The sequence below is a fragment of the Callorhinus ursinus genome, unplaced genomic scaffold, assembly GCF_003265705.2.
Source record: "Callorhinus ursinus isolate GAN/ISIS: 27379988/994484 unplaced genomic scaffold, GSC_fseal_2.0 scaffold21, whole genome shotgun sequence".
Classification (NCBI taxonomy): domain Eukaryota; kingdom Metazoa; phylum Chordata; class Mammalia; order Carnivora; family Otariidae; genus Callorhinus; species Callorhinus ursinus.
In genome coordinates, this window is record NW_027397083.1 from 14433378 (window position 1) to 14451844 (window position 18467).

The 18467-nt window shown below is 43.0% G+C and overlaps 1 protein-coding gene across 13 annotated transcripts in view; it reads right to left on the reverse strand.

Annotated features, from left to right (window-relative positions):
* The window catches only part of CD44 (CD44 molecule (IN blood group)), an 86634-nt gene that overhangs the window by 31341 nt on the left and 36826 nt on the right, over window positions 1-18467 (reverse strand). For 7 of the 13 annotated variants that reach the window (XM_073904768.1, XM_073904767.1, XM_025878198.2 and 4 more), the window contains exons 3-6: window positions 16709-16842; window positions 11664-11732; window positions 8400-8633; window positions 261-386 (exon numbers count right to left, since the gene is read on the reverse strand). In XM_073904768.1, coding sequence (XP_073760869.1) covers window positions 261-386; window positions 8400-8633; window positions 11664-11732; window positions 16709-16842 — 563 coding nt within the window. Of the gene's footprint in view, window positions 1-260; window positions 387-1630; window positions 1760-3844; window positions 3965-8399; window positions 8634-11663; window positions 11733-16708; window positions 16843-18467 lie in introns of all 13 variants that reach the window. The other 6 variants (XM_025878199.2, XM_073904769.1, XM_025878201.2 and 3 more) reach the window with 2 other exon arrangements.

The window sequence follows — 18467 nt, forward strand, 5'->3', positions numbered from 1 at the left end:
AAAGAGAAAGAACCTAAGGCATTAGGAGTTTTATAAATATTTTCCCCATTTCTCCTCCAAAAACATTTTGGCTTCCATTTTTTTTTAAAGTCATTTTTCTTCCTTCATTATCTTACCAAGATATAACTAAAGTGTGATCAGTCATAGGTATATGCTCATTTTCCACATTAACTATTTCCCAAGGTAGACACTATTGGGCATCACTCAGATTAATCAGTAAGCCTTGCATAAATGGTTCTACTGTAATTGATTATTCTTACTGGTGCTGGAGATAAAATCTTCATCATCATCAATGCCTGATCCAGAATAACTGGGGTGTTTGTCTCTTTCATCTTCATTTTCTTCAGTTGGTTCCCAGCCTGCTGAGATGATATTTGAATCCGTACCTGTTGTGGTGACTTATGTTAGTGGCTGAACTGGATGCCAAGCAACCCATTTGACAAAGGAAGAAAATCAGGCACAGAATGTATAATGGAATTCCCAATATTTCAAGAAGAGAATGAGACATCTGACTTGTGTACCCCCAGATTCTTAGATCCTGGTCTCTGAAAGCTAATGCATAGATCTAAAGACACTTGGCTGTGACCTTCACAACTGAACAATCTCTTTAAGAAGTAAAAAGAGCAAATGTGGACAAAACCCAACCAGAGAAACAAAAGAAAAACAGGCCAATAAACACTCCCCCCCATGCTTTCGTATTATTAATTTATTAAGCATGTGCCCTTAAGGCGAGGGTGTCAAGAATAGAATGGAAAGCTTTCACACGTGCCTATTTGTTTTGTCAGCCACCTGCAGAAAACCTTCACAATCTAAACACATGTCTGTCATTTTTAAAATCCCATGGGTGTATTCATGATTTGTTAATTCATTTGCTGACCTTCTCCAGCATCACATCACAGGAGCTCTGAGCACAAGCTGAGCTACCATCCCAACAACAGTGCAGCACCCAGCCATAATGACATTAGTCAGTTCACAGAGAAATCATGCCTGGCATTTCTTAGTCAACCAAAAGTGTCAACTAAAGTGGACTGGAGCCAAGATTCTGAGAAATTCTCACATTTTCCCTTCTGGACACATCAGAAAAAAGAAGACGGAGACCCTCTGCCTCTTCTCAGTGGTTGCTGTAGAAGGAGTCTCTTTCCTGAAAAGGGGTTTCCTATACTTTGAATGCGAGTCATGCTATCTTTTGGAGTGACCATTGGTCTTTTCTTACTATCAGTGGCTGCCCCAAGAATAGTTCCACTGATGGAAAGTTTCTATATTTTTCTATCTCTAGTTATGCTATTTTATTTTCTCTTGGAAAGTCAAGAATCTTTAATGACTTTTGTCACTTTGGAATATCTTTCAGAGCTAAAATTTTGTTCTGCCATCAAGAAAGATTGGTTTCCTTTCACAGTGCTCTTTTAATAGCCTCCTCCAGGCCTGTATCAATTCTATAGAATAGAAAGAAGAAATCTGCTTATTAATGCTATCAAATCAAACACATGGGTCTCCGAGCTCATGATCCTTCGAAAATCATCAAAAATATTTGTGAAACTAGAATGGACTTCAGGCTTAGTATCCTTGAGGTCAATGAACTATTGAAAACTGTCAAGAGATCTTATGAAATAAGATAATAATAACTCATTACCAGCCATTATCGTTGTTGTGTGAAGATGATTCTTGGACTCTGATGGTTGAAACCACCATGAAATCCAATCCTGGGCTTCTCTCCTCTTGGTTGCTGTTTTGGGAGTTGTACCACTAGAGCTCATCAAAGCTGTTGTAACCATAATTGAATCGATGGTTGGAAGGTTAATTATCAGTCCCTAAGAAACAGCACTGTATATACTTCTACTCTTTTGCCACTCAAGAGAGTCATCTATACTTCATATAGATGGTGGGAAGAAACAGAAAAAGTGCAGAAGTTCCACTTTATTTTTGAGGCCCATACTGCAGGTCATAGAATGTCAGAAATGGAAAGTTCTTAAATATCATCTGGTTCATGATTCTTATCCTAAAGAGGAAAAAACTGTGCTAGATGGAACTTGCCTTGTCTGCAGTCAGAAAGGCTGAATGACAGAGAGCATGACAGCAGTCTTTGAATTTTGAAAAACTATAACGTAGAAGAGGGATTAAATTTTTGTCTGTGCTCCCAAAAGGCCAAACCAAGGACCTGTGGTGATCATTGTAAGGGGAACAAATATTCTCCCAAATGTTGGATTTAAAAGGTTATAATCTGGACTATCCAACGATGAACTTCTTCATAAAGTATTGTGTTCCCCACCATCAGAAAGATCACTTAGCAGGAAAATTGTGTAGGTCAAATGACTAGAAATGTTGACTGAGCTAGGCTATTGAAGATCCTCTCCAAATCTGAGAGTCTATGATTCTGAAACCAAGCTCTCCAGAGTCCTAGCCCTTCGTGTTTTACACACTCTATCTTGGCCAACCAATATCATTCTCCAGGAATTTAGGGTATGATATTTCTGCCAGCAATCCCAAACACATAATCCCGGCAGTCCCCAACACACAGAGGAATGCCACATGAAGGGGAAGACAGAAAAAGATGCCTTTTCACCTTTTTCCATTTAGTGTCCAGGTCCCCCAGCAATTTTGCCCATGGTCACTTTTTTATACCAAAACTATATTTTGCAAAGCAGAACAGGACATTTTGAGTCCATTTTGAAAAGGTGGTAATCAATCAGGAAAGATGGACAGAAATGAAGTGACCCAAGGATCTCACAAATAAGATCAGAAAATAAGAGCCCTGGTTTGAAAACGTCCCAAGACCGCCATTTCTGCCACCATGATGTGCACCAGAAGAATATTAAATAGTGGATTAAAGAAACTGAAAAAAAAAGTTGAAGCAGAGAGGCTGAAGCCATCATTAAATCCCCAAATACAAAAGTATTTGTGATTAGATTTCTTTTTTTTCAGCTATCAAGAAAGCCCAGAAATGGCCCAGGATGAAGCACTGACAAGAAAACTTTTTCCTTCACAATATTTGTTCTATGAAGATAAGCATTGTAATTTAACATTTAAAAATAGCATATTCTTTATTCTGCGTCCCCCCTCCAGCATGACCTTTAGCACCATGATATGAAATCACAACATAACATCAGCACTATTTTCCTTACACAAATATTTGTTAAAATAAAATATACTTTATTTGACTAAGCAAGTGTTAAGGACCATTTTTATTACTCTCCTTCTGCAGAAAGAATGGCCAATTATTTTGAAATATGGCCATATCCTCCATCAACAAAAGTTAATAAATGAAGATATGCCTGTAATCTCCCATTGTTATAGGCCTGGAAACTCTTCCCACATAAGCTCGCAGTCCAGAATACTTTGCAGGGATTTAGAGTTAATCGTCAAACATCCAGGCATCCTAGATTCTGATGGAAAACAACAGGTTACTCCTCCACTTAACAGCTGAGGATTGAGAAGTCCAAACAAGTACACAAGGCCTACACTTTCCATTCATAAGTCAGTATTTCCCTCTATTATTATTGACTGTGATAATTAGATCAGCAGAAAGTAGGAGTATCCATTTTCTAATAGGCTTCTTTCAAGAGGATTTGTTCTAAAGGAATCTCCTAATTAAAGCTCCTGAAGGAAAACTAATTCTGATTCTATGTGCCTGCTGCCAAAAGGAAAACAAGTAGAACACAGAGGAGTATCCAGTTGTATCCCCAAATCCATAGGCTTCTCTGATAAACAAAATGGTACCAGATCCCAATTCCCTAAGGATGAACAGGACATCAGTGTGAAACTTCGACAAGATCATGGATGCTCTTCTCCTTACACTGAAAAACTTGGCATTCAGGACAATGGATAAGCAGAAGACATAGCAGTTTACCTGTTGTTGCTGTTGCTGTGTGATCCTGAGTCTTAGGCTGTGAGTTACCAAACCAGGACCACATCCAATGATTTTGCTCCTGAACTGCTGCGTGGCTGTTTGAGTGCACAGTTGAAGTAACTGGATCAATTACGAAAATACCATTCAGTGAGATCTTTCTACAAAACCCTTACTCTCAGCTCTATGTATATATAATGTCTGTCTCTATTAATAGAGCAAAGATTAGAAAAGAAAGATTGAGGCCTGGTTTTATCTTTCCAGTCTCTTAAAGTCTCACATGAGAAATGCAAATTCTGTATGGGTATCAATTCAGAGCTACTCATTCTTCAAACAGAACCCTCTGGACACAGGCTCAGAGCAAAATCAAGTAGCTACTTAACAACCTGTAAAGGAAAAGAGATTTTGTGTTCACTTGATGAGGTGACCCAGCCATGGACTGAAGGTCTTTGATGCAACGTTTCATAAAGTTGCTTTTATTCTTTTGTTTTTGGAGTGTCTTTAGAGGTTCTTACTCGTATCTTTTGGGCCTATCACTTCATGCCGGTAGCTTATGATGACAACTGGCATTTCAAAGCTCCACCCACACTCACGAACTTCAAGTCAAGCTTTATGCTTGAGCAGGAACCTTGCAAAGGGTGTGTGTTCAAAATGTTGAAATCAGATAAAGCTTTGTCAAGTCTCCATCTATCACCGTCTGTCACTTGTAATTCTAATTCAGAATGTGTTTTCAGAAAAGAAACAAAACTGCCCAAGTTAGAGAAATTCTGGATGCTATTCAAATTAGAGAAAGGATAATCAGGGATAATTTGCGATTTGAAATCTCCCATTTGACTCTCAAGTAGGACTTGAGGCCAGAATGTTTCCCTGTGGAAGAAGAATAGCAAAATCGTCAGGATAAACATCTATACCAGTTGAGATTTTTACTTTTATTTTTTTTAAAGATTTTATTTATTTATTCATGAGAGACAGAGGGAGAGAGAGAGAGGGAGAGAGAGAGAGAAAGAAAGAAGCAGAGGGAGAAGCAGGCTCCCAAGGAGCAGGGAGCCCAATGCGGGACTCGATCCCAGGACCCTGGGATCATGACCTGAGCCGAAGGCAGACGCTTAACCATCTGAGCCACCCAGGCGCCCCGTTGAGATTTTTATTTTTTTTTATTTTTTTTTATTTTTTTTATTTTTTTAAGATTTTATTTATTTATTTGAGAGAGAGAGAATGAGAGACAGAGAGCACGAGAGGGAAGAGGGTCAGAGGGAGAAGCAGACTCCCCGCTGAGCAGGGAGCCCGATGCGGGACTCGATCCCGGGACTCCAGGATCATGACCTGAGCCGAAGGCAGTCGCTTAACCAACTGAGCCACCCAGGCGCCCCCGTTGAGATTTTTAAAAGCCATTTTGAGTTGTAGGCCCCTTTGAAAATCTGATAGAAGTTATGACTTCTGTCCTCAAAAAAGTGATCTGACGCATACACATTCTCAAAATTTTGTATATTATTTCAGGCTCTTGAATGCCTTATGGCACATCATTGAACCTATTGGAGGTCCATGAACACCAGGTTAAAAACTTTGACTCTAGATACACCAAATGTCAACAACCTGTGCACTATGCTCCGTGTTACAAAGGACACATTGGCAAAGAATAGAAAATAGAGACATAGGAGCCAATTTCACCAATGATGCCCCCAGATAAACCCAAGCATCCCCCCGAAAAATTCTCAGGCACCCCATTCTGCCCTCAGAAACTTTATTAAAGACACAGAGCTCCTGCCACCTTCACCCTACAGAAGACCAAGAAGAGACCAACAGGAAGTAAACATACAAGAGCAAGATAGAAATAGGAATTATTTCTATTTTCCCGAAAGGAGTCATATGAGATTTGGGGAAAATGGAAGGAGCTACTGTCTAGCCAGCAGAGTTTCCAATTGTCCCCACCCAAGTAGGCAATGCCAGACCAAAAATATATATGTATATATTTCTTTGACACCCAGAAGACAAGGAAATAGAGCGTTCCAAGGTAGGACTCTCTGCTTCCTGAATTAGTTTAGGTTTCTGGATTCCAGAGAATACCAGATCACCAATAGAAGAGAGGCTGACGACATGCCTCCAGGAAGCCTCTTCCAAAAATAACATTTATAATAAAAAGCCTGCTGGAAGTCAAAACCTACCCAGATGGTTGCTCTTACTGCCTTTCCCTATTGCCACCCACTAAGGACCCTTAAGGAAGGAATGAGCCAGCCAACCTAAGATGCACTTCTCTGTCCTCAGCCAGACCTCCTCTTGACATCTGTTCTGCATGCATTAGGGAGGATTTGCAATCACTTATCCCCACCAAGACCCACCTTTCAGTCCGATAGTCATGAAGCTTTGGGAATCTCCTCACTGGGCTCAGAAACTGGGGTCTATTCAGGAACTTACCAGTAGTCATTTTTTCTAATATGCCAGGGGCTGCTTTCAAGTTTCCACCCGATTTTTTTTTCTCTGACACTCTTCTTTGCATGAATGGATTTATCTGGAGCTACCATTGGCCATTTTGGAAGCTATGGCACTTCAGTGACTCTCAGGTTAGCCCTGGACTCACCCTGTTGGACCACTGAGTCTCTTCCCAAACTACTAAGAGAAACTTAGCTAAGTGCTTTGGAAAGACAAAAGCACAATTCTTTCCTCAACCCAAATCCTGAACTATGTTTTAGTGAAATCTCAAAGCATTCCTTCTCCTTGGTTTCTGAACAGCAGATGGGCATGTCCATGAAGGTCAGTCCAACTCTAAGTGCCCAGTAACTAGAGCACCAGCACAGAGAAGACCTCAAATATTGGTTACTAGCTTACAAATCCTTATTTCCCTTCAGTACTACTGGTACTTACCACTGGATCCCCAGCATTAGAATAGGCTTGGTACATTCTAGGTCCTCAAAATCTGTATGCTGACTACCTAACTTGTGCAGGAAATGTGCAATCCCTAAAAGATGTGCTGACTGTTCATTAACTGTCCTTGTTGCCTTTCTAAAGTACATGTGCAATACTCACTATTTGATATAGGCTAATAATGGCTTCAATGTGAATTTCACCTAGTTCCTAAAAGATATATTTTGCCACGATTTTCTTCTTTGGTAGGAAATAGTACTTTGGAGTAGACTCAATCTGCCTCTCGCTGAGACCACTAATTGCTATGTTTGCCGACATGTGACAAAATTGCATGCCCTGATGATAGGCGCCTTCCACATGGTTACTTTAGCAAGGCAAGGGACTCAGGAGCAACCAGCAGCCGACAGGACAGCCTGCTGGGTTTGCAGAAGCTCCTCTCCAGAAGGGTCATCCGTGGGATGACAGACGAGGTGACACAATCTCTAGAGAGCCAGTAATCTGGGAAAGCCTGAGCAGTTTGAAAACATCTGCTTCCTGAAAATGCTTCAAAGGATCTGCAGAGAATGACCAGACTTCGGGCCCCTTTGTACCAGCCCCCCTCCCCCGCTTAGCAAGCTGCTCATAGAAATTTAAAACACTGTTGAGCAAGTAACCTTAGGTTAAATCATAGTGCTCTGAAGGCTGCCCTGCCTTCTGGGTGACAAGACACAGAGAAAAGCCCTATGTTGAGCATTCCCAAACCAGTGAATGTCTGCCACACTCTTTGAAGACTAGAGTCCCACCCTCTAAGAGCCAGAGCCAGGACAAAAGAAAATCCACACCATACTAGGAAAGCTGCTCAAGAGGCAGATGCCCTACTTCGGTTTGAATAATCCTCCACAGAAGGAATGCAGCCAATCTGGAAACCTGTTTTAAAACAAACCATAGGGAAAAAGCAAAGCGGGAAGTGAAGGAGGCCAGAGGGAGAGGCAAACACTTTCCAACGAAAAGTGGAGCACAAAGGGCAAAACCCCAAAGAAATCGAAAGCAATGTTGACATATTTCCGCTCTCGGAGTCCTCAAGTCACGAATTATCCACGTTACCAAGCAAGTATTAACAGCCTTCCCCTCCAGGCTGGGATAGACAACTTTTAAGCAGATTGGATTTGATCAGATAACTCCTTCAGATATGCTTCCTTAGACCAAAAACAAAGGAATTGTTTAGTAAACCAGGGGTGATGAATAGGACTGAATATTGCACCATCAATAATATCGCCTAAATCAAGTTAAAACATAAAAACATAAAGTTGAGAAAAACAGATGTGATGGTATGCATCCATTAGGATCCCAACTTTATGAAGACAATCTTATCCAAAGGTGGATAAGAACAAGAAGGAAACATGTAAAAGTAAAAATCCCTTCTGGAACGTGCTTGAATTGTCACCACATCCCTGGGACAAGACTTCCAGTATGGCAACTTCTTGTCCCCAGGGAAGCAAAACAGAGGCGTAGGTGGAAAAAAAAAAATTGTATGCAATAGCAGGCTATGCATACAGGGCACGGACTCCCATAATAGCCTCCCTCCCCAAACAATGGAGGTCCCCAACTTCTCGAGACAGGAGACAATCAATACACAAGGGAGTGCAGATCACCCAGGAAGATCAGAGACGGTTTTGTAAACAAATCGCCATTGGAAAGCTCAGTGATTCATTCTCCTTACTGGTAATGGGGGTATGCTCTGGGTTGTCAGACACCACCGTACTGTCTTGGTCCGGGGTCGGGTATACAGTTGGAAGGTGGGTGTGGAAGATGTTGTAGCCTCCAGAAGTGCTCCTCTCACTGGAGGATCCGCTGCTCACATCATCGTCAGTGGGGCTGCTGGGGTTGATGTCTTCAGGGTTCGTTCTGTATTCACCTGTCTGGCTGTAGCGGGTGCCATCGCGGTTGACAATGGCTGGGGAGAAAGGGAAGGCACTTTCAGAACCTGACAGCTGACATTTTCTTTCTTTTTTTAAAAAAATATTTTATTTATTTATTTGACACAGAGAGAAAGCACAAGCAGGCAGAGTGGGAGAGGGAGAAGCAGACTCCAGGCTGAGCAAGTAGCCCGATGCAGGACTCGATCCCAGAACCCCGGGATCATGACCCAAGCCAAAGGCAGACGCTTAATCGACTGAGCCACCAAGGCACCCTGACATTTTCTGAGTATAGGAAAGACTATGGATTATCATATAAGACAGTGACTTCAAAGCTATTTTTCTTCGTTATTGAGCAAAACAACACTTAACTATCTGTCTAGTGGACAGGGGCGGGGAGTAGGTGATGCACTAAGAAAGTCTGCCCTCCCCCGCCCACCCGCACACCCTGGAAATGGGGAGGAGGGACGAGGGTGCGTTTGGAAGTCCCCATGTTTGAATCCCAGCTTTATGTGCCCCTAGACAAAGCTGGTACGGAGCTTCAGTTTTGTCGTTGGTCAAAAGGGGATGCTACTACCTTTTGCTATGAGCACTATATGATACGTGGTTTGTAAAGTGCTTAGCATAGGATTTCAGATTGAGGTGGTCTCAGTAAATGATAATTCTCCCACTGGTTCCTATTCTCCCTTCTCAAGTGTATGTAAAATCTGTTGCTATTAATTCCATCTACTTCTAGAAAGAATTTGAAGTAGGAAACAAAGAGGTTAGCGGTCTCAACAGGGAATATATATTTGCACATTGTGAAGAATGAGGCTTTTTTAAATATTTTTTTTAAGATTTTATTTATTTATTCATGAGAGACAGAGGGAGAGAGAGAGAGAGAAGCAGAGGAAGAAGCAGGCTCCTAAGGAGCATGGAGCCCGATGTGGGACTCGATCCCAGGACCCCGGGATCGTGACCTGAGCCGAAGGCAGATGCCTAACCATCTGAGCCCCCCAGGCACCCGAGGCTTTTTTTCTAAGGGGCAAATTTTGTCAGTCTAAGATAACGCCTACTCTGGCTAAGAAATCAGCATGCCTAAATGCTGACAGAGACTTTGCCCATCCTCCGTGAGATTCAACCTTGAATTCAAGAGGCACAGAGATATGTAAAGGTCAAAATCTTTGATTTAAACAAGCAAATATCTAGAATGGACAGGAGAGGGAAAAGCAAGACCGAATTCATTCATTGGTCCTCCCTGAAAGGATCTGCTGCCTTCAAGCCTGGGCCACTCACTGCTTAAGTGTGCATTTAGCTAAAATTATTTTCTGCTATATTGCACTGGACTAAGTGTTCCTTTTGTCCACCTATCTAGCTTGCCCAAGTGGAACTATTAGTAAAACATAAATTAAAAAATATTGCAGGGGTGCCTGGGTGGCTCTGTCGGTTAAGCGTCCAACTCTTGATTTCAGCTCAGGTCATGATCTCAGGGTCATGAGATCGAGCCTAGCACGGGCTCCGCACTCAGCCCGGGGTCTGCTTGAGATTCTTTCCCTCTGCCCCTCCCTTCGCTTGCTGTCTTCCTCTCAAATAAATAAGTAAATAAATAAATAAATAAACAAATCTTTCAAAAAATATTGTGAAGTCTCAAACACCCTAATAATCTCTGCAGACGAAGATCTGATAAAAAAAATATGACCAACTTGTACAGGTCTGGCCTTTAAAAGGCATTGGTGGGGACCAAGGAAATGGGACATTTATTGAACATGACTATGGTCCTGGCATGCATCAGACATATTCTCTTTCTTCATTTTCATTTCAAATCTCACATGTTGTTCCTTTATCCAGATGAGAAAACTGAGGCTCAGAGTAAGTGATTCCTTTGAGATCACCCGGGTGGTAAGGAACTAAGATTTCCAACCAAGCCTGTCTGAGGCAGCACATCTCACCTTGTGGGCCTCCCTTTCCATGTGGCACGGGTCAGGGACAATTTTTGGCCTAACGGTGGGGGGCTGGATTTACGTGGCCAGGATGATTCTTATCTCTCTGCCACCCGACACCACTGTTCCCTTGCACACTGAGGGGTCTGGCTCTTAGGAGGCAGAAGTCAGGCCTCTTCAGCACTATGACACTTCTCAAAAAAAAGTGAGGTTCAGAGGCCAGAAGATCAGGGTTAATAAGTTGACCTCTTTGAAAATTTTGGTTGAGCTTTTTTGTTTCATACAGTGCCAGATGCCTACGTCTTGGGATCATCAAGATGATTTTAGGTGGATGTGGTATAAATAATGTTGAAATCCCTACCACGAAGCTTATGCCCTTTAGAATTATCTTCCAATACACAAATAATCAAACAGAAAATTTAGGGGGCTGGAATGCATCTCCCCCTAACACTAATTAATCTCCCCCATGAGAGGGAACACGCCTCAGACTCAGAACCTTCAGCAGCTAGAATTTAAGAAGACTATTTAATTTGTCCTACACTTAAGTGTATTTTTAAGGATACCCTCTGCTTATGACCAGGGATTCCATTCGCAGGGGTTTGTTTGTTTGTTTATTTATTTAAGATTTATTTATTTGAGAGAGAGTGTGCATGAGTGGTAGGGGCAGAGAAGGAGAGAGAATCTCAAGCAGACTCCCCGCTGAGCACAGAGCCTGACGCGGGGCTCCATCTCACAACACTGAGATCAAGACCTGAGCCGAAATCAAGAGTCGGACACTCAAACCAGCTGTGCCACCCAGGCACCCTTAAAGGTTTTTTTTTTTTAAATAAACATATTTTAACTAGAAAAGAATGGGCCAACTAAGTGAAAAATAGCAAGTAAATGATTATGCTGTGTACACAGAGGTGTCCAAAAAAGTGAAAGTGGTTTTCAAAAGACTGCAGTTTGAGGAACAATGTATTGGAGTCAACCGAATCGCAGTTTCAAGCCACTGCAGGAAAAGGGGAAGGGACAGTGCATCACAGCCAATGTCCCCAGCCTTGGGGAAATGACTGCTCTCCTGCTCAGTTTTGAAGCACAGACAGAAAGTTGACCTGAGCCCTTTCCCAAGAATGGGGACATTCCATCAAAGTCAGAAGAGATACGTACTTATGGTAATTGGTCCTTCAAAGGCATTGGGCAGGTGTGTGACCGATGTGCAATCTTCTCTGGGTGGAGCTGTGGAGTAGCAAAGAGAAAAAGCATGAGAACTTTAAAAAAATGGGAGCAAAACTGATGCTCATTTCCATTGGTCAGGATGGGGCTTTATTAAAGTTCTACTTGGTAACTAGATCTTAAAAACTCAGAGAGCTTTAAACTGGTTTTGCTGTTGCAGGAAGAATGGATCCATTTGTGTATGATAGCTTTTATACTGTGCGTGCGTGTGTGTATGTGCACATGTGCCTAACTGTCTGTGCACAAAATGGCCACTTATTTGTTAGGTTGGTTTCTCTCAGTGTCGCTTCTTGACAAAGAGGAAGGAAGAAAGGGTGGGATGGATGGAGGGAGGGATGGAGGGATGGATGGAGGCCGGTAGGCAGACTGCTATCACAAGGAAGGTTGTTCCCACAAGTATTTTAAGTGTTCTGCCATAAATCACTAGGTACTTATAACATTGGACAGAAACACAAGTTCAACAAAACAGGGCTTAGTTGCTTCCCAGGTCCCAGAAGCATCTTTCCTACAGGTAAAGGGCATGTCCCTTTACCTGCCTGTTTCTTTGGCCTCATCGTGAAACTGACATTTATATAGTCACTGGAGAAAAGTAGGTTTTAGGAAAAGTCAGTCTTGCAAAGGCTAAGTAAAAGACATCCCCGAAGAGAATCTCAGAGAAGGTCATCTCCTCAGTAAGGCCATTCCTCACCAACCAATCTCAACCAGCCCCTTACCAATTCCCCCCATATATCACCATCACATCTTTGCTTGCAGTTCTCCTTCTGGCTTACTGCTGTATCAGATCATCTTGTTCATTTTACCTGATGGCTGTTCATGGCCCATCTCCCAACCCCTAACCCCTGCTACCCACCCACCTCTGAAGAACTATATAAGTGGAGTAGTGATGAGTAGTGATCTCATCTATCTTGGCCAGAACATTTATGTGTGATGGGGTCAGAGAGGCACTCGATAAATACTTGTTGAATGAATGAAAGAGAAAGTATCAGTATAATTCCCACAGGCCTATGCTTCCATGTTAACCACCCCCCGCAAATGGTCTGCAGTGATAAACTTGTCAAGAAATGTTTAGATAAACCACGAATGGCAATGCCATAAGAAATTCTTTTTAAAAAGTTTAAGATATATCAGTTTATTTATGCATTTTAAGCATTACTCATGTGACAGATAAAAAAAAAGGAGCAAAAAGATGAACATGTTCCTGTCCCTGCTTTTAAGGAATTCACAAAGTCATGGGCGACAATAACAATTAATATTTCTTTAGATTTTTACAGTTTTCAAAAAAATGTTCCCAATTATTTCCTCATTTGAAAAGCAGGGCAAATGGCCACCCTGGGAGATCTTGAAGAGTATCTACCCTGTCTGTTCTGGTAACACCACCAGCAACCGGCCTGACCCATGAGAAGCTTCTGATACTACATGTTGCACAGACCCAGAAACAGGTCTTGGATTATGACTTCTTTGTGGCAGGGATGGAATCCCCAAATTCAGGCAATAGTAGTGCCCTGGGAAGGAATTTCTAAGGGTTAGGTTGTAACAGAATGGGGCACCATGTAAAAAACACTAAGACAGTTTTGGAAATCATTAGAGCATTTGTTCAAATGGAGCCTCTTCATGCTCCAGTTCCCCTTAACTTTTATAAAGAACACCAAATCTGGCAAGCACACTATGATGAATGGTGACCCAAATGTGCAATTAATACATTCACGCTCCTATGTCAGATAGCAGGGCCTCACTGACAGTCTCTTATTCTGTTTAATGAGCACTGCACTGCTAGGAGCATCGGGCCTGGTGAGCTTTTCCTGAACCTAAGGATTTGTTAGAAAGACTCTGGGGTGGGCTTTCTGGTGGGCTGCATCTCTAAACTGTGTCTCCACTGCCCCCAAATAGCCAAGAACAATGTTAATTATTCAGTCTAGCCAATTACTCAGTGCCCGATAGGAAGACATCTTCCTCAATGCCTGATATATTCTAGGAGTCCAATAAATATTTGTTGAATAAATGAGCAAATGGATAGACAAATGAATGTAACATCTTCTCCTAAATTCCTCCTTCAACAGAGAATAGAGCATTTTACTGGAGGCAAACTCAAGAAATGAACACATTCAAGCCAGTTCTCTGGGCTCTTAACACAGAAGTCACCAGGCTCGCGCTGGGCCTTACTGAGACATGAGGCAATCAAAATCAGAATCATGGGGCCTTTCCAGGGTCTGCCATATTTTCATCTGTAAACCACAGGCCATGTTTTACAAAAATACTGCTGAAACTGGACGCATATGGAAGCTATCTGCTAAGACTGAGCTGGCTTTGGTCCTTGTAGACCAAAAGGGTTTGTAGGAGGTCACATCACTGGGTCTTCACCACCTGCCTGCAACTCTCAAGCTAAGTTGAACTCAAGGACCTTTCCAATGAGATTGTCTGCCTAGAGCAGAAGGTTATCAAGATTCATAGTTCACTTAGCACCTCTATTATCTGACTCTAAACTAAGACATTTGGAATTTATTTATCCTCAGATAAACATTCTTCTCCAGCTTCTTTATTTTTTTGTTTCATCATTTCAACGAGATTACCTCCCAAGACAAGAAATACGGCCACTGGTTCTTTCTCACCCTACTTACCCAGCAGAGTCCTGACTGCATATAGTTGGTCCATAAATCCTCTTTTTAAAACTTAAAGAAAAAATTACAAAAGCAGTCTATTCCCATTAAGTAAATTTGGATAAAAGAAAAGGAAAAATCTTCTCCTTAAACTTTACTACTTTAAGATAGCCATTTGGGTATGAATACACCCCCAGAACTTCTCCAGCTTTTCAGCTGGATTAACACGTCCCCCGCAAAGAAGAGGAAAGTTCATCAGGAGGGTTCACTTCCTCTCTGAGGCTAGACCCAACCTTATAGGATAACTAAGGGGCAGGGAGACAAGTCTCAGTAGTAACTTGTCCAGATGGCTGCCATTCCCGGCTATCAAACAATGTGAGCTTCTACCTTTTTGAGATAAAGTTCTTTCCAGGAAGTGAGACTAACTTGTAAAACAGGTGAGACAATGTGGATTCGCAACAACGTAATTTATTGCATCCATGTGCTCGCAAGGTTCAGTGGGGGACAAAAGGGGTAGTACCCAGACACTCTTGAGTATGCGGTCCCACACTAGCTCAGTCCCACATGATCAGCCCCTTCATCTAAAACACGAAGTCTTCCCAGGGTCCCCCTCTGACCTTCGGCGCTAAGATAAGCTATTGTGACCACATGTTGCTCTGTGTCTACTTCTCTTTTGTTTGCATGTGGTTTTTCTCATTATCGTGTCATTAGAACGGACGTTCTAGGTATGGGTATGGGAACTGGGTAGGGGTCATGTATCGTTTAGCCTCATGGGGACTCTCCTCTTTTTGGTTAAACTCCATTTGCATTCCTCACTCATATACCAGGGCAGAAGAAATACTCTATATAGTTTTCTTCTCCTTGTTGTGAGTGTCCCCCCAGAGGTTTAGCAACTTGCCTATATTTGACATAATGTATTGGCTTCACACACACCATTTCAACTAATCAACCTGAACTTTCTCTTTCTCCTTATCTCTAGATTTCTCTTCTGAATTCCCACTCCCATCCCTACTGCTCACGCCACGGTGGGTGGCCGGCACAGCCGAAAGCTACTGACGTAATCTCGCAATTACTTTGATGCCTCTACTTGCATTGAAAAATCCCGTGCAGATTTTATATTCTACCACCATATGTGTGATACCTGTGTTTGTCTCATGCAAACAATGCCTTACGTCATCATAGAATAACACCTGTGTTTGTCTCCTACAATGCCTTTAATCAGTTTCCAGCTAACTTAACACCCTCCTTCCCATCTCTAAGGAAAATGGATGTGCCAGGAAGACGTGTCAAGTTTACCTCGTGGTTCCATCTTTCCTCCACACAACCTCAGACCTTCCTGAGGAAGAGAAGGTCCAGTTTGAGAAGAAGCGAGTAGTCAAACAACATCTGACTGCTGGCATTCAAAAGCTTGACATTTGTGTGTTTGACCCTTCTCAAAAGACCCTGAAGATACACGATGCATAGAATTCTTGAATTCTGCTGGAGCCTGAATTAGACTAATTAGACTAGGGCAGTGGTTGTGAAGCAAGTCCCTTCTACAGGCAGAGGGGCCTGGCCTGCAGCCCAGCACACACATCTGAACTTGGCTTTCTTGTTCTCTAATTGTCAAGGCTCTCAACTGTTGGGAAAGGAAACTCAAGAAGGTCAAAGTCCTACGTTATATCCTCCCAGCTTTCTCTCCAGGCCCAACATAGACTAAATACCTCCCAGCCAAGCCATTTGGCTTGTACCCCAATACTATCATTGGGTTCATGTCACTTCCCTATTCAAAAGCCTGCAGTGACTTCCCATCACACTGAGAATAAAATCCACACTCTCCACCATGGCCTACAAGGCCCTACGGGACCGGGCCCCTGCTTACCTCTCTGACTTCATTCCGTGGCATTCCCCCCTTCTGATTGCCAGACTTTATCCACCCTGGCCTCCTCGGTGTCCTCACAATAAGCCACAATGTTCCCCCACGCCTGGCTTGGCACTGCTGTCCTCTCTGCCCATGGTTTTCCTCCCTGACACCAGCTGGGGCTCTCTCTCAAACGCCCCTTCTCACAGGCCCCCTCCCCGGCCACCTTCCCAGACGAAAGCTTCCCAAACACTAGGAAGCCTCTTTCTTTGTTTTCTTTTTTATAGCACTCATCACTCTCTGACTTCATATGAGGATTTGACTATTTCTCTGTTTCCTGCCGGCCTCCCTGCCTAGCAAGTCAGCACCCTGGAGAGAGGACGCTTGTCTCTTGCGGTGGAGATGTTCAGTGAGCATCTGTTACGTGAATGGAAGCTCCATGACTCCCCACTGAAGCCAAGACCGAAAGGGCCGTCAGCCATGCTGACAGAGGCTCGCAAGCCAAAAGCCACCCCAAACACAAAAACCATCCACTTGGAACCAACCTGAGGCATTGAAGCAGTACGTGTCGTACTGGGAGGTGTTGGATGTGAGGATGTACACCCCTGTATTGTTTGCAGCACAGATGGAGTTAGGGTGGATACGGGGGATCACCACATGCCCTTCTATGAACCCGTACCTGCAGAAGAAAAGCGAGAGGTTATCCACCTGCAGGGCTGTGATGGGGATTTCATAACATGCCATCAGATGACATCTCACACAGTGCACTGCGTCATTCACTTCACCTCTGGGGATCTTAGAGGTTTCAACGAGTGGGTTATGTGAAATCCAGAAAGAACAACCGAGAGAGAAGGAAGGGGACCAACAAGGCTGAGGGAGACAAGGTGATTGTATTTAGAGCTCTTATAAAGAGCTTTAGAAGAAAAAAAAAGATTCATGAAAGAAAAAACTGGCTTTCTTCTTTAAAAAAGTTTTATTTACTTAAGTAATCTCTACACCCAACGTGGGGCTTGAACTCACAACCCCGAGATCAAGAGTTGCACGCCCTACCGACTGAGCCAGCCAGGCGCTCCAAAAAGAGAAAAACTGGTTTCCCAAATAAAATATGTGGGCAGCAGTGTCAAGTCAGTTTGAACACATGGAGGGAAGCCTGAATCATTTAAGAGGGAAGAACAACCACTTAATGAGGTGAGATCCACTCTGGCTCTCCATCACCTTCATATTTTCCAGAAAATGCATGAGATGACCAGCTCCCAGAAGACAGGGCTAGGTGGCTCTTCGTTTCAGTTCACACAGGTCAGAGCCGCCTATTTCCCATCCCCTACTCGTCCTTCTTTGCCTCACGTTTTTCTGTGATTCCCTTGCTCCAGACTCCATTACTGTAAACACAAAGCCTTGTTTGTTTATATGATAGAAACACAGTACATTTTCTCCATGAGCATCCCAGGCATAATTTCATTGCCAGTGGAAGTAAACTGACTGTCATTAAAATGGGAGTAATAGTGATTAAGTAAGTAGATAGTGGTGCCTCATTTAGCTCAGGAATTTTCCAGAGGCAGCTCAGTCAGAGAAGTGTGTAAGCCCCCTCTGTCCCTCACCAAGATGTTTCTGGGAGCATGATGGAGCCGGAACAGACAGCACCCAGCCTCTTCAATCCGCATCACGGACACTAAGTGCTCACTCACTGCACAATCTTTCCCGAATATAAAATGCCTCCAAAATTTAGAAGTGGGCGGAGAAGGGGTTGGTGGCAGGGGTAGGGCAGAGAGGACAAAGCTAAATCCAGCAAGTTTCTGAAAATGCAATGCTGGCTAAAATGCACAGCGGAGAGCCTTTGTAATCTTTGCTGCCAGAGTCAACAGTGCATAGTGCATCGCCCTGTAAGACCCATGGAAATGGCTGTGAGTTTGAAATTTCTAAGCACACAGAACTCCTTAGGTCTATGTTGCAACTATAGCTAGCATGACTAATTCCTCATCTGAAAGGACAGACTGGTTTCTCCAAAGACTCCGCAGCTTGGTGGGGAGAAAGAGGGCAATTAAATGTTAATAAGTTTCCATCTATCTGGGAAATGCTACTAATCAGGGTGGAGCAGACAGAAGAGAGTGACTGCCAAGGTTTTATCTGAGCCTATGAGCCTCTGCCACCTGTCCAATGGCGGAGATCTGATTCACAGCCGCCTGAGTGAAATTATGGAAATGTGTTTTGCAACACTTAATACCCGCTATGGGTGGAAGGATAGGTTTCTTTCGCACCGTTTTTCTTTCTTTCTTTCTTTTTCTTTCTTTCTTTCTTTTCTTTCTT